Source organism: Leptonotus elevatus, chromosome 15, assembly GCF_054856555.1.
Source record: "Leptonotus elevatus isolate MCC_2025b chromosome 15, RoL_Lele_1.0, whole genome shotgun sequence".
NCBI lineage: Eukaryota > Metazoa > Chordata > Actinopteri > Syngnathiformes > Syngnathidae > Leptonotus > Leptonotus elevatus.
In genome coordinates this window covers 3,249,162-3,265,116 of record NC_141253.1, presented here as the reverse complement: position 1 = coordinate 3,265,116, position 15,955 = coordinate 3,249,162, and the positions used below count along the sequence as shown (strand labels likewise).

The window sequence follows — 15,955 nt, the reverse complement described above, 5'->3', positions numbered from 1 at the left end:
TGTTTTGACACCCGAACCAAGTAAGTATGCTGCGATTACGCAACACATTTTCACATGACGTTACTATGAATACACGCACGCGATTAAATAGCGCGTAAAAGTGAGAAGCACGTCGTAAAACCTTGCAGGACTTTGCCGTCGTTACGTAACTTCCACGGGCGGCTCGGGTTGCACGCGTTCAGGACACTGAGAACAAAGGGGCGGGGCCGCGGCGCCGATTGGTCGGGAGTGTGATTGACAAGGCGCGAGAGACAAATGCGCTGCCTCCGCTTTCGGCACGCCCCCTCTCCCGTCCCCTCCTGTGCCCTCCCTTGCAGTTTGGCCGCACAGGGCGACGTTTGTCCGGGACACAGAAGCAGCCAGCGCCGTAACGTCGACGTGCAGCTGCTGCTGCGCCTACGATTCGTAAAGCACGTCAAACTCGAGCAGGGGGAAATCTTAGAACGTCCTCCGCGCGGGCCTTCGGAACGTTGAAACACTTCGTGGAGTGGAGCAAAAAGAGGAAAGGAGACGAGAAAGTGGACGAAAAGAACGACTTGGAAGCGAGGAGGATTCATGCGGGCTCGGTAGGTACGTGGTGGATGCCACTGCGCATGCGCATGCTGCTTAACGTATATCAACTCCACTCGACGCGACTTTGAAATACTTTCTGCTCGATAACGTGAATTTAAAATGATACTTGAATACGGTAGCGACTTTTACGTCGACTTTCCCCCCTCAATGTTGCACTTTAAATCATTTAAGTAAGCCCATTAGTAAGCCTTTACAGCGGACGACCCCCCTCCCCCTCCCTAACCCCCAACTTGCTAGCCGTTAGCATTTCATCAGCCACCGTCTAATTTTCACTTTTAACTCCTCAAAAACCGCGACAAAAAAAACGTCCAAAGTGCCCCGCCTCGGCTTTAACGCCGCACTGCATTCAACCGACGTCGTAATATTCGCCCCCCCCCACGGTAGTTATATAACTTTGACGGCGCTATACATCGAGCTGTCACGGGACCGAGTCAGCAAGGAGGTGCTAGACCGTATGCTGCTAAATGGACACTTTATGTGCTAGGGGATGAACACAACACTTTTTATGGGACAGAGGACCCCCGCATACTCGCGCTTTGGCATTCGCGGATTTTGTTTTCAATATATTTTAATGTTTAAAAATGCAATGTATTTGTAATATGCATAGATTTTGTGTAGATTTTTGCTTTTCATGGACCGTCTCTATCCCCCACGAATAGTGAGGATCCGGCGTACAGTGGGTACGTTGAGATTCAGGGAATGCATAGCGCTTGTCTCATTAGTCGTCTTTCCCTATTGATATGGAAGTGCCAAAAATTTGGGATAGCCCCCCCCCCCCACAACAACATTTTTGGTTGCGTTTTTTAAGCTATGGATAATAGCAAATAACAAGAAGGTAAGGAGTTTCTACATGTGATTTAAAGCTGAAATTCAAGTCATTGCACTGCTCCCTCTGTTGTGCTCGCCTTGGCCACTGGGGGGACAGTATCATTAATCATCTTATTTAGACACAAAGAACAACTCTTTTAAGGCCGTATCGTGTCCAAAGTCGTAGGGGGTTTGTCCTCCTAAAAGCTGAATTTTTCGGCCAAATGACGGAACTTTTGGCAGTGTCCAAACGGACACAGCCTTCGTTTCCATGGAGACGGACCCCTGAGCAAAGGCTGCATAGTTGCGCTCTTCTTGATTGTTTGTTTGCGAAGATTCGCGAGTGAGTGACAGACTCGTTTCCGTTTCCGCTCCAAGCAGACACACGTGCGTGTGCGGCTGAGCTTAAATCAACTGATGAAGGCCTGTCCAAAATCGGTCAATTTGTGGCTTGTTTTTTTTTTGGGGGGGGGGGGCAGTCCACAGAGAGACTGATCCCAGAAAAAAAACTTTTTTTTTTTTTTATACTTCTTATACATTCGCCATGCATATTAAAAGCCGCTTGTCATCCTGCAGCTCTGCATAGCTCGCCTGCAGCCTTCTTCTTCCCTGATGGGTGCGCACTGCGAGGAGGCGACACGCAGACACAGCCGCAAATCACCCGACCGAGACGACAAGTGCGAAAGAATGAAGACCAGCTAGACGTGTCCCATCTCCCCAAAAATAATCGCAGTTTGAGGGGTTTTTTTTTTTCTCTTCTTTTCTTCTTCATTTGGAAACGCGACAAATCTTTCGGACGCCATGAGCACGGAAGGCTACCAGTACCGAGCGCTGTACGACTACAAGAAGGAGCGCGAGGAGGACATTGACCTTCGCGTGGGGGACGTGCTGCTGGTGAGCAAAGGGGCGCTGGTGGGCCTGGCGTCGGTGAGCTACACGGACGGCCTGGAGCAGCGGCCCGACGAGATCGGCTGGCTGCCCGGCTTCAACGAGACCACGCAGGAGAAGGGCGACTTCCCCGGCACGTACGTCGAGTACATCGGAAAGAAGCGCATCTCGCCGCCCACGCCCAAGCCCCGCCCACTGCGCCCGCTGCCCGTCGCCCCGGCCGCCGTCAGGGCCGAGGTCGATTCCGACTCGGAGCAAGGTGAGTCCCGCCGTTCGGTTGGATGCGACCAATGCGCGCACGCTCGGGGGGTAGACGCCGATCATCAGCGTTTTGACGGCATCGGCCATTTTGAAGAATCATACGGCCTATAAGGAATCCATTTAAAAAAAAAAGTGTTCAAGGGAAGAACAAATCTTGGAACTCATTATTTAAATTTTCATAGATGTTTTTGACCCTGGGAACTTTCTTGACCTTCTGTGTTTGTTTGAAATTAAAACTACATAAGTAAAATTGTAATACTTAAGATATTTTGCAATTTAAAAAAACTTTATTTACAAACTATAGGGAGTTATTAATTATGTTTTTATTTAACTTTTGAAGACTGCCTCTGGAAGATTCCTGAACTTTTTGTTAGATTTGTAAAACAAAGATGTCTATTGACTAAGATTATTTTTTTTTAACTCCAATATTTTTACGAACCCTAAATATTGTTCAATAAACATATGCTTTTTTATTTTTTTTTTAGAGCTGAATTTTTTTTTTTTAAATTTATGTCAATATTTTCCCTTTTAGCGAAAATGAATACCGGCTCCAAATATCGGTTATCGGCATCCTTGACTACTAACAATCGCTATCGGCCCTGGAAAAAAAACATATCTGTCTATCTCTAACGCACGCACGCCCAGTTAGCAGTTAACATCGAGCAAACTGGTGAAAAGTCAGATGACACGTTGAGCGTCCAAGGGGCCTCTAATGAGACTGTTGGTCACAACGAGCCGAGGGTGGCCCTTCGCTTCCTGCGGATTGTGAAATTCTTTGCTGCGGTTTTACAGCCAGCAGCAGCAGCAGCCAGCAGTGTCCGGGCGGGGCGAGCGGCGTTTAGTACCCGCACCGCGCATGAGTGGCGGTGTAGCAAACGCAGCACCGGGAGAAGAAAAGTCTCACTGTCCTCGGGGGGGGGGGGGCGAGCTAAAAGGCTAATGTGTGCGCAGAGGATCAGCACAGAAGTGGGGCGAGGGCCTTGGGAGGACCCTTCATGTTTCAGGGGGCTTTGACGACGGGGCCCTTGGCTTTTTTTTGGGGGGGGGTGTTTGTGATTTATTGCTCGGCTCCAACCCCCCCCCCCCCCCCCCCCCCCCCCCGCTCCTTCATCTCCTCCTCTACTGTTTGGATAGCTCCTCCAGTTGGACTGCCGGCGGGGGCGGCGGAGGATTGAGGCTGGGAAAAGGAGGCCACAGGAGCTTACATGAGTGCAGCAGATGTGAAGAGGCCGAGAAAGCATTCCGCCTCATTCCCCCGAAAAAAACATGAAAGTGTCCTTCCCTGTTCCCAGGCCCCTCTCGCTCGCGAGACAATGAAGGAGGCCCCGCCCGCCCGCTCGCGCCGACCCGACATGCCAGTTGCAAAATGTTCGGGAGACGGGCTTCGAATGTGTTTGCAGAATCTCGCAGAAGTGAGCGCGCGCCTCACGTTTCCGTTTCATGGGGCAACGCTACGCAAATAGTGTACATTCGTTGGCCCTTCGACAGCCAATGTGTAAACCGCTGGCAACAAAAGTGAGCACACCCCTATGGGGAACTGCCCGATATGCTCAGGTGAGCACGGTTGTTGTTTTATAAATGGCCTCGAAGTGTTTTTACATACGAAAATGTACTGTAATTAAACTAGACTTTTTTTTACAAAATTGGGTTAGCACCGCTGAAAGAGGATTCCGTCAAAAACCGAAGAGCCGTCAAAAACCGAAGAGCCCCTCTTGGGACGAAGAGAACGCAGCCAAATCGGAAAAATGTTTGATGGCATTACGAAATGCACATTGTTTAATGACAATCTTAAGTGTGCATTATTTTGAAAATAAAAAATGCACAAATAGGTTTAAAATCATCTTTTATTATTCCTTACAAGTATTTAGTAATCTTGTAAGCCACTGGAACTTTATGCACAGTTTGAATTTTAACACTGAACTAAGATATAGAAAAATACACACACACAAAATTACTTGAATAATAATTCAATTCAATTGCTTTGTACATAAAAGTGAAATAAAATGATCTGCATGTAATTCATACATCGTATTTATTGTTGGAAGTGTTTAGGGACCCCCAAAAATTATGTATTTATTAGTTTCTTTTAATTCATGATAATTTTACTCTCCCAAGCAACGGACGGCATAAGCGTAAAAAATAAATAAGTCCATATGTAGGTTTGGCTATTACATAATACTACGCTTGTGGAATATGAGTTATGCCACAAAATGCAGCCGTCTTTTATCCATCACAGGGGGGGGGGGGCGGCCATTTTGCTGCTTGCTGTCGACTGACGATGACATCACACGTTACTCTGGCTCAGGCAACGACCAATCACTGGTCACCTGCTTTCTGAAGCCGAGCTGTGATTGGTTGCTACCTGAGCAACTGGGATGCCATTTTCACTGGACAGCGAGTGGCAAAATGGCCGCCTCCAGATATTGATAAACAGCTGCTTAACTCGTATTCATATGAACCAGAATACCATATTTAGACTAGAACATATTATTGTCAAGAATTTTTTTTGGGAGGGGGGGGGGGGTGGTTGTGTGGCTCAGAAGCGAGCCTCTCAATTTGATACCAAAATTCTTCTTGTCCGATTCCCAGCCCGGATTGCGCCTTTGCATCGGCCGAGGAATGCGGCCATTTTAGTGAGACTTATCGCTGCGGAACGCGTCGACGCACGTTTGAGATAAAGCGCCGCGGGCCGCATCTCGCGTTGGGGTTGCGCTCGACCCTCGGCGCCGACGGTCCCGCTGTGGCGTTTTCTGCTTTGAGTCGGAAAGCTTTTAACCGGCCGGGGAAGGATTTAGCCCCAGATGACTAAATCCGCCGGATTGGCCGGGTGGAGCGTTTGCGTAACGGGGCGCTCTGTGTGATGTGGCGAGCCTCCGGAATGTTCTTCTTTGGCGGCAGACTGCACGCTCGGGCGACTGCGAGGCATCGTTGTAACAATTTAGCTGTAACGATAAACAGCATGCTGAATTGGTAGCCTGCAAAACTGCTCCCCTGATTACCTCTGCCAAGGAGCTTCTGTTTTGATCCGCCTTTTTTTAAATTTTATTATTTCTTGCATAATTCCTCAGAAACAAATGTTTTTGGGTTCTCCTTGCTGACTGAATTTTAAAGAGAAATGGTCCTGCTTTGTCCCTGTCTGAGGACGCTTTTCCACCGAGCGGTACAGTTCCGGCCGCCCTGGAATTTTTCGAGATATGCTGCACGTCAGCCGCGTCGTTCTACGCAAACTGGCCAATAAAATAAGTCCGAACGCAGCCACTGAAAATGCGCCAATTGTTGCACTTTGTACAAAGTGTATAAAGTAGGGGTGTGCCCCCCCCCTGCCCCCACACACACACACACAATAGATTCTCATTTAGTACGATTCAGAATCGATTTGAAATGTCCCCAAATCGATTTTATTTAAATTATTTTGTACTGTCTTACCTTTGTTTGTGTGTGCCTTTATTGGGAGCACTGTTCATGTTGTACCCAATTTGGCCACTTAGGGGCAGTGTGGTTCCACACGGTCTGATAAGTTGTAGCCACATTCGAGAGTGGAAGGAAAAAGTTATTCCAATAAAAGTTGCTTTTTTGCAGCGTGGAGCCGTTCTTTTTAAGTAATAAAAGTGCCGCGAGTAGTGCGCTAATTAGCATTAGCGAGTCAGACTGGAGTAGATCATTACGGTTCCGTGAACATCTATGAATTGAAGCAAAAATCATTGCCAATCAAATCATTTTGAATAAAAACAAATTCTCAAATCGAAAATCGGCTTTGAATCGAATCGCACACCTAAAAATCGGAATCGAACCGTGAGACATTCAAAGATTCCCACCCCTAGTACAAAGGCACCTACGAACTAAAAATCTATTGTTATGATTGACCGCGTGCTGAACCAAAGCGCTCGGTGCTGTTTCCCAAATCAATCTCCCGCATGCTGTCCGAGGGATCCTCCAGAAAAGACCAAAATATCTTTTCCCTGTTTGCGCGCAGTCCAGTTGGTCACCCGAGAGTTACTGATTGATTTTCTTACTGCTCTCTTGGGCCGCAACTTGATACGCTTTAGTGGAAAAGCAAACCAGAGTCGGCAAACATTGCTCAAACTGTCCCCGCCGACCGACTTGTTTGACCGCGGGGTCAAAGTGCGACGCGCCGACGGCGAAGAGCCTCGGCAGCCGTCGGGCCGATATGCGAACAAAGACGCCCGAGCGGGCCGCGTCCGTCCGTCCATCCGTCCGTCCGTCTTATCAGCGGACGGGGCGGGGAGACTGGAACCAGCAAAGCTTCTTTGGCGGCGTCTGAGAGCGGGATTAGGCGCCGCGCAGACGGGCCGGCCGAGGCCAGAAGTGCGAACGGGACAGGGTGACAGCGAGCGGCTTTTTAGGGGGTGGGAGGAGCCTTACGTAACTGCTCTGGCAACGTCCATCATTGGCCGTCAGGTAGCCGGAGTGTCGTACTTTTCAAAGACACAACGCACAAACGGCATATGGAAAAGCATTTCAACATTTATTCAATGGCCTCGTTTAAGGTCCAAGTACTTGTACGCTCTTTGTATTTTAACAATCGGCAAAAAAAAATCGACTGACTTTTGCCGATTTTTCTGCTACACATATGAAATGAGAAAAGTCTTGCAAAACTGTTAAATGTTCTACCAGTAAGTCATTTTATTGATTATAGAATTTTTGAATCAGTACATGGACCTTAACTCATTCACTCCCAGCCATTTTCACTGAAGCAACCCCCTTCGCGCCCGGCTGTTTTACTGGATTTTGCAAGGCCCACAGAATATTGTGTTCTATTGCTATAAAAACATGGAACCTACAGAAAAAAAAGATTAGAGTCTCTTCTTCCATCAGTTTCCGTTTTGCAGCAATTAGCATTAGAATATAGCTAAGTTTCATCATTATTCACAAAAGAACTGTGGGTAAATTAGCTTTTTTTTTTTTTCAACATGGCCCTGGTTGACCTCTTTTACTCTGCTGCCACCTGCTGGCCGTTTTTGCAATAACTACCATTTCCTCAACCATTCTCTGCAGTTGCGAGGCTGCATCAAATGCTCTAGTATTAAAAAAAAAGAAGTATAAATACGTCTTTGGGACACTTAAAACATTGAAAATAGAACGTATTTATACGTTTTTGGGAGCAAATGCGGGTGAGATGGATGTCAAGGCTTTTGAATAAAAACAGTTGTCCATCCACGTACTGTATCCATACTGCATGTACGGACAGCCTATCGGCACGCCGGCACATCTGGTAACGCTCAAAGCGCGGCAACTCCCTAAAACCTCACCAGAAGCCCGATGCAGCTGGCGAGCTGCGCCGTCCGTCCGTCCGTCCGTTCCTCCCATTTGCTCAACGACGCTTTTATGCGCGGCTTCAAAAGGGTTAAGTGGAGTCGAGGCCCCGAAGAAGACATGAAAATGGTTTGTTTGTTCAGGCCAGCGCATGACACGGCGTTTGCAAGAGCTCAAGGGCGTGTGTGTTGTGTGTGGGGCGGGGGAGGGAGGGGGGGGGGGGTTGGTGGCGGTTATTTCTCCGCGTTTTGTTTGTGAACACTTTGTATAAAACAACCACAGGGCACATTTTGGAAGCGCTCCAGTCACTCTGACAGGAATGCGAAAATGCTGAAGGTTCCCTTTAAATGTTTGCGCCGGCTCCGCGCGACCTGAGCGGACCCCGGCGGGAGCAGACGGTCGAGGCCGTCCGGCAACAGTCCTCTCATTGGCCGGCTCCCGCTCGCCGGCAGCGGCCCGCTTGGGCCTGCGGGGGGAGCTGTTTCCTCCGCTCGCCGCGTCGCCGGGGTGTGGAACGCGGCCGAGCGTTTTCCCCTGTTGCATGTTCCGCAAAATATGCACGTGCGCTTTTGCCGCGCACCCGCCGTCGCCGCCTCGCCCCCCCCAGACGAGAAGAAACATTATAACCCCAAAATGGCTGCTCACTTGAGCAGCTCCTCTATATTTACCCCAAGCGCGCGCTATCTTTAGCGTCCGGCCCAGTCTTGCCCACGCAAGTCTGCAGTTCGCCGGGTTCAGACATGGCGCGGACCGCGCGGCGGCGGCGGCTGCGCACGGCCGTCCTCGGCCCCGCCGTCCGTCAACCTGCTCGGGCCTGCGCGGACCCGTCCGGGGGGCGCCCCCCGCGTCCTCTGTAGCCGCTTTCCACGGTGACGGCTTCCATTAGCGGAGCTCGTGTTTAGACTCATTTCTTCAAGGTCCAAAATTATCTGCAGACGTGTTGACCTTGCCGACTGTCTGGGTCGGCGTGCCTGCGATGGAAAGCCCCTTTCGCGCTGCCCGTCACCCGTGTCGTTGTGGCGTGAGAGTGGGTAGAATAGAATAAAAAAAATAATAATTGCTGTTGTCACAGGGAAAATGTGTGCGATTCACAAAATGAGTGGCTCTCAACTGGTGGGTCGGGACCCAGAAGTGGGTCACGTACGGATCGTAAAACCGTTGCATGTATTCGTGTTCAGATTTTTATTATTTTTTTCTTACTTTACTACAAAGTAACTAAGTTCCCACAAAAGTATTATGAAAGGGACAAGAAATGTTACTTTAAGGCTGCAATTAACGATTGTTTCAGGAATCGATTCATCTTATGGATTATTTTTTCGATGAATCGTCAAATCTGATTAAAACGTTTAACTTTCCGTCCCTTTTTCGAAAACAGGACATGATTTCAAATTGACAGTGAGCAAACTTAAATTAATTATAATTTAGCAACTACTCCGTCCGTAACAGGAGGAAAATAAGGCCCAAAAAATAATTCCAAAGTAAAAGTTTGATTTTGGTTCAAAACAAAGACGGCAAAAATCGAAGCTGAAATCCTGAGCATTTGGACAATTTTAAATTGAAATAGATATCTAAACAATCCATCCATTACCAAGAACTAGCTATTCATTTGATAATTGTTTAGTTGATTCATTGATTCAAACCTTAGCCATTAAAAAACACACACACATAAAAACGTATAAATACGTCTTTGGGACACTTAAATAATTTAAAATAGAATGTATTTCATTGTTTTTGGGATCAAATGAGTTAAAGTGGGTCGCACTTTTGCAACAATCGACATGGCAATTTTTTTGTTGTTATCCGCCGACACCCATGTCAGTCACCAGGTCCTGCCTTTTAAACGTGTTAAAAGTTGTGCACGTTTAGAGTCACAGATACAACAGTAGAATGTGAGGATTGCAATGACAAGTTTTGAATCGTGCAAAATAATTTTTTGTATTCAACGAATCCACGGGGATCGTTTGTCGGAAATATTCGACAGTCGCAACTTGTGCCAGAAAGTCACCGCGGTACCAAGAAGAAACTCAATCTCGGCTCCGTCCTGGAGCAGCCACCAGCGACGCGTCTGGCAACGTCAATGATTTACACAAGGCGGCGGCTGCGGCACCGCGCGCCAAAGCCCTCGCTTTGTCCGAAACGTTATCTCCAGTAAGGCGAGCTCAGTCATTTGATTTTTTTTTTTACGACTACGACGGGGAAAGGTGATTCAAATAGAACTCCAGCTGGCGAATGACTTTCTGAGAAAAAAAAGATGACATCCGTGTCGGATATCTGCTCAGCGAGAAAGAAAGAAAGAAAGAAAAAAGGTGTGCTATGGCGTGTCTATTTCGAGAAACTTCTTGCCATTCCGTCTCAAAGTTCACCGTTTCTGAGAGTAAACAAAACGCCGTCACCTTAACGTCTTCCAGATGAGCACTTGAGGCCGACGTGCACTTTCGAGCGCTTGAGTGCGGTCACAACAAAGTTTTTTTTTTTTTTTTTTTGTTCACACGCAACATGGCGGCCAAAGAGGAAGTGGCTTTGGATGAAGTGCTTCATTATTTGCCCGATTGAACGTGCGTGCGTTTAATTGGCCGATTTTTTTTTTTATGTATTTTTTTTAAAGGAGGGGTGGAAATGATTTTTGAAAGCAAAATATGGTTTTAAGAAAGACTTGCATTCATAGTTTGTTGGCCAGTTTGGGACGCGGAGACAGGCCAGCCTTTCAGCACGGCGCTTTCATGTGCACACCTGGTGCTAAAGCTCTAAGGGGGGGGGGGGGGGGTGCGGACCTGGCTTACCTCACATCACAGCGAATGTATTTGCCGAGCGCCTCACGCGCTTGTAAATACACACTTTTTTTCCCCTCCTCCTTTTTTTTAAACTTCACTGGGCAGCCGCCGCTACTTTTTTCAACTTCCTGTCAGCTTCCTGCGTGTCGCTTTTCACCGCACTCCAGAACTCGGCTGACTTTTTCTTTGTCTTTTTTTCTCAGCACAGCAGCTGTCAACTAGAGATAGACCGGCGTGGGTTTTTTTCTGGGCCGATTTGAATTATTAGTAGTCAAGGACGCCGATAACCGATTTATGTGGAGCCCTTTTATTTTAGGGGAAATATTTGCATCAAAATTTGGGAAAATGACAAACTTCATAATATATAAGTTTATTGGTTCATGAGTTTTTATCATGTCCTTGATATTTAAGAAGAGTTGATTTTCCATAAATATATGTATATTAATCAATATTGGATCGAATTGAATCGGGAAAAAAAATCGAAAACAAATTTGAATCGACTCGGGAAATTATTATCGATAGTGCCTATCAGGTATTTCTTTTTGCATGTGTCCCTTTCTGAATCATATAATGAGATGCTTGGCTATCCACTCGAAGGGGCGTGGCCAGTGAGTCTCAAGTGCGCTGGGCCGACTCGCACCCGAACCACCAAACGTGCTTTTAGCTGCAGTTATCTTTTCGCCACCTGCCTATTTCTTATCAAATCTTCACTTTTTTAATTCCGGGCAGGTTTGTGGCTGCTGGACCTGACGGAGCAGTTCTCCCTTCCCGAGACGGCCCCGCCCCACCTGGCCCGTCTGCTCGACGCCATCGAGAAAAAAGGTGTGTTTGATTTGACTGCGGGCGCTTTTTGCGCTGTCGTGTGCTCATTAGAATTATGTAAACAAGCTGCCAGAAAATAGATGCCTCAAAGAACAAAGCGCCCGCTTCTCTCTTTTCAACTTTTTTTTTTTTACTTTCAGGTTTAGAGAACCCCACGTTGTACCGGACTTTTACTGCAGGGGGCGGCAATGAAGTCAGGCAATATTTTGAGTCTGGTGGGTAGAGTTCAACTTCAATACCCGTTCTCCGCCGGTCCCTTAGACCCAGCCTGCGTCCCTCCATTGCGGATTGAAGCCTCACTGTGTCTGTCTGGCGCTTGCAGACCCGTCCTCGGCGGACCTGGACCAGATGGAGCTCCCCGACCTGTGCGACGGCCTGCGCCGGTACCTCCAGGAACTCCCCCAGCCCATCGTCCCGGCGGCCGTGTACGCGCAGTTGGTGCACACCGCCAAAGGTGAGATTCGGTTCCTGTTTCCGTTAAGTCGTTCGTATACGATTTTCAGCACTTTTTGTAAAGCGCACTCATCTTAAAACAAATTAATGCTGAGGTTGATCCAGTACCTTGTAATTATACAACAATAGCATAATTAACGCCGCGCCCTTTGTCGTTTTCCAAAACGACTTTTCATTTGACCGATGATTGCACTCTGCAACTATGCCGCTTTTTCTTTGCTCTTCGCGACTAATTGACACCCCCAAAAGGTTTTAATTGCTTGAAGATCCCACAAAATGTCAACACGCTGCTTTTGTGTAAATGGTGTGTCAAAGCACTCATTGTATCTAAATGGAACCCCACAACTCGCTTCACGATTATTCCTTGGCACCAAAGCACTACATTTGTGACACTCAATTAGATTAGCTGGTACCTGCAGAAACGGTTTTGGAAAACAGGAGAAAGCCACAAAAATGTCAACAAAGACAACTCTAGTTACAAAACACAAACTTTAGCAGGCGCGTTGCAATTTTCTTTTTTTTTTAAGTTACTTAGTCAACTATGCTTTTAGGCGAGCAAAATGAAACTCCTCAACTGACTTCCACAAACTTCCTTGCCACCAAAATGCTATAAAATGGCACCCAAATATTAACCTGTGCACAAAATTGTCAAATGCCATAAAAAGTGCCTTTGCTCTCTCCAGTCCACCGTCTAAAATTTGCCGTGGCGTCTTAGTTGTTGTAACAAGCGAACGATTCTGACCACAGCCAATCCCGCGGCTTTGTTTCTGTGCAAAATCAGCCGTGTCGCTTCACAGGCCGCCAAGTGGCCCCGAACACGATACGTGTGGTTCATGGCGACTCGCTGGCAGCCAATCGGCCGCCGGCGCGCCCTGCACTCTCCGTCAACCGTGTCGTGTCTCTCATTTTTGTTCCATTCCTCCACTTTTCGCTCTCACGTCCTGTTTTGTTTTGTTTTGTTTCGTTTTGCGCCTCCTGCGCACACAGAGGTGTCCAATCCTGACGAGTGTGCCCAACAGCTGCGCGGCATCGCCGGCAGCCCGGGCCTGGCCCCCCAGTACTGGCTGGCCCTCCAGTGCGTGCTGCGCCACTTGGCCCGCGTCTGCCGAAGCTCCGCCAAGAACCTGTTGAGCGCCCGAGCGCTGGGCGAGATCTTCAGCCCGGTTTTCTTCAGGCAGCAGAGCACCAGGTGGGCGGAGTCACGCACGCACACGCTTCTATAGTTTACTGCGGAAGGCAAATGATAATCACGATTATTCATTTTTTGTTACAAAAAACAAGAAAATGTTTACACATTTAAAAATATTAAGACCAATTATAAAAATAGGAATATGTAAGAATTTATAAAAATATATATAGTATATTTATTAATGTTGGCAAAAACTTGCAGTAGGACGATCATTTATTTTTTGGCGCAAAACAACAAAATGTTTCAACGTAAAAAAAAAAACGATACTATAACTATAATTATGCAAGTTCCTTTTGGATGAAAATTTGTTAAATTAGTTATTTTTAAATTTTAAAAAGTTGCAAATGAATACATTTAAGCAACTCAAAAATTAGTATTAATAATCTTCTTTTTTTTTTATGATTATGCTGATTTTGTAATTGTAGAGTGTAATAATTGAGATTGTAATTGAATTTCGATTAATTGCACAGCCCTACATAACTTTATTTTCAGAGCGGTACCAGTACAAGTACTCAACTTTTGAGTAGTCAAGGAGTACTAAGTACTATGACAACAAATACATTTGATACATAAAATTGAAATACAGACGAGTTTAACGAAAGCTCTATATATTCCAAGATAGCATTTTCCCTTAAAATTGCATAAAATGAATGACGAATTTCTCGTCTTCTAATTTCTACTTCCTAATCGTACCACAGCTACAAGAGGCACCATGGCAAATACCAGTACCATGAAATAAGGCCTGGTACTTGCCCATAAAAATAAAAATGGACTTTGCTCAAATGAAGGCCTTAAATGGCGTTAAAAAGCATTCACTAGGATGTTAATTGCAACTGATGTATACAATACAATCGCTTTGAATTTGCAAAGAAAAATGTACTGTTCCCGTCACCAATGTCCAACATGAAACACTAATGGCACCTAGCGGCGTAAAATTACCTCAACACAAATCTATGATTCAATGTTTCCCGCTCCTTTTAACTGTTAAGTATTTCTTTTCAACCTCAAATAACTTCATGGATTACTTTAAAATTCTTAATCAATGTACTGAAAGATACAGCCGCACTTTTATGTTAACAAGAGTATGAAAAACTTAAATATTAAATATTTGATTGTACATTTAGAACAGATATGACGCGTGGATGTCCAAAGTCATCCTACTGGCGTCCGACAATGGAATGGAAAAAATACTAGTAAGACACATTTGTTCTACTAGTGCATGCTAGTAGTCCAACTGGTGCCCAGAATTGTCTCACTAGTGAGACATAATAACCTTCCGTAGGCTGCAGCAAAACGATGCTAAGCACCAACCAGCACGACAGCAGCTAAAACATGGCCGCCATCTTTGATATTTTTCTTCCTCTTTTTCATTTTCTCCTTCTTCAGCTGCGAGCCCAGCCTGGACGTCCACGTCCGGATCATCGAGGTTCTGGTGGCCAGCGAATGGACTGAAAGTCAGGCAGCTCCGGGTACGTGAGAGTCCGTCCGAGCGTGGCGTCTGAAAAGCCGGAACTTTATGATGAAGGGAATAAATGTGGCCCGGCGACACAAACGCTCGACAGAGAACAGGCGGCGTGAAAAGTAGGCCAGGATACGGTTAATTAAAGCTCGAAAACGCAAGTTGATAGCATCAACAAAGTCTGTACAAGGAGGGGATTTCCAAGCGCCATTAGGTGCGTGCGCGCGCGCGCGCGCATGTGCGCGTGTTGCCAAGATAGAAACTGGAACGCGATGATAAAAGGCCGAATGTTCTGTTGCCGTGCAAGGCGGACGCGCTGGTGGCCTCCTGTCTGGTTTCCTGCCTGTTGCGTCGCATGGCACAAACGGTGCTTTTGCAGCGCTTGTTAAAAGCGCCGCCGGCGCACGTGTCGATCCGCGGGGCTGAAACCGCTTTGCCCCGAAAGGCACAGGAAGTCTGCCGTTATGGTTTGGAAGCTGCCATTTAGGACACGTCCGGGGTTCAAAACGGACATAAAGAGATGTTTTCAAATCACGGCTAAATATATAAAAAAGTAGACTTGACAGATGGGTAACTTCGAATTTTCACAAAATTGTAGTTTTTGTTATAGTTTTGGGTGTTTGATGACTTGGCATAAAACAGAATGTTTTTTTATATTTTATTTTTAAAATTCCACCCCCGAAGCCAGTTCTATTTTTCGCACCATGAACTAGACACACAAAGAAAGTCTCAATTATTCTCATGCCTAGAAGACACAGAAGGTCAGCCATTTTGGAACAATTTGGCTATTTTCATCCAAAAATGTCAATATAAATTTCAGCCCCCAAAGCCAGGTTTCACGTGCTGATATGAAATTTGGCAGGCATGGCAATCACGAGTCATTTCTGCACTATAAGCCGCTACTTTTTTCACTTGCAGGTTTAGTACAGCAATATTGAAATGATTTTAAAATAAACCCCGAAAATTAACGTACGATATTGATGCTTTGAGTTAGTCATCATTTTTTAAATACAATTTTCCTTTTGTATTTTTTCCATAAATAAAAATGTTTTTTATTATTTTTTTTTACAATTTTAGTTATTTAAATTTTTGTTAATCTTGTTGTAGGCCCATTTTGGAGATTTTTGCTTTCAAATTTCAACCCCCAATGTCACTTTTGCAACTTGCAATTTGACAGAGAATACCAGAATTATGATCATTGTGAGACCCCCCAAAAAAAGTGTCTTCCCATCTTCAGTAATTCACCAAGATGCTGTTTATATAGTTATTTAATTCATAATTAATCGGTTGTGGGCCTAATAATAATATTGAACCCAACGTGCCTACGCCATATGTTGTGAATGAGAGCGCTTCAATTAGATAAAAGTCTGGTGAAAGATGGTTGGGGGGGCTTGCAAAAAGCGACTCAGGTGCTCAGGAAGTGTTAGGCACACACACACATATTGTACATTTTTAAGT

General features: G+C 46.1%; 1 protein-coding gene across 2 annotated transcripts in view; it reads left to right on the top strand.

Annotated features, from left to right (window-relative positions):
• Positions 1-310: 310 nt before the first annotated feature.
• pik3r1 (phosphoinositide-3-kinase, regulatory subunit 1 (alpha)) overlaps positions 311-15,955 on the top strand; it is a 24,128-nt gene continuing 8,483 nt past the window's right edge. Inside the window, exons 1-7 of one of the 2 annotated variants that reach the window (XM_086096312.1) lie at positions 311-566; positions 1,957-2,527; positions 11,304-11,396; positions 11,537-11,611; positions 11,719-11,850; positions 12,837-13,038; positions 14,425-14,507. In XM_086096312.1, the coding sequence (XP_085952438.1) occupies positions 2,182-2,527; positions 11,304-11,396; positions 11,537-11,611; positions 11,719-11,850; positions 12,837-13,038; positions 14,425-14,507 (931 nt within the window). In that variant the 5' untranslated portion in view covers positions 311-566; positions 1,957-2,181. Of the gene's footprint in view, positions 571-1,956; positions 2,528-11,303; positions 11,397-11,536; positions 11,612-11,718; positions 11,851-12,836; positions 13,039-14,424; positions 14,508-15,955 lie in introns of both variants that reach the window. The other variant, XM_086096313.1, reaches the window with a different exon arrangement.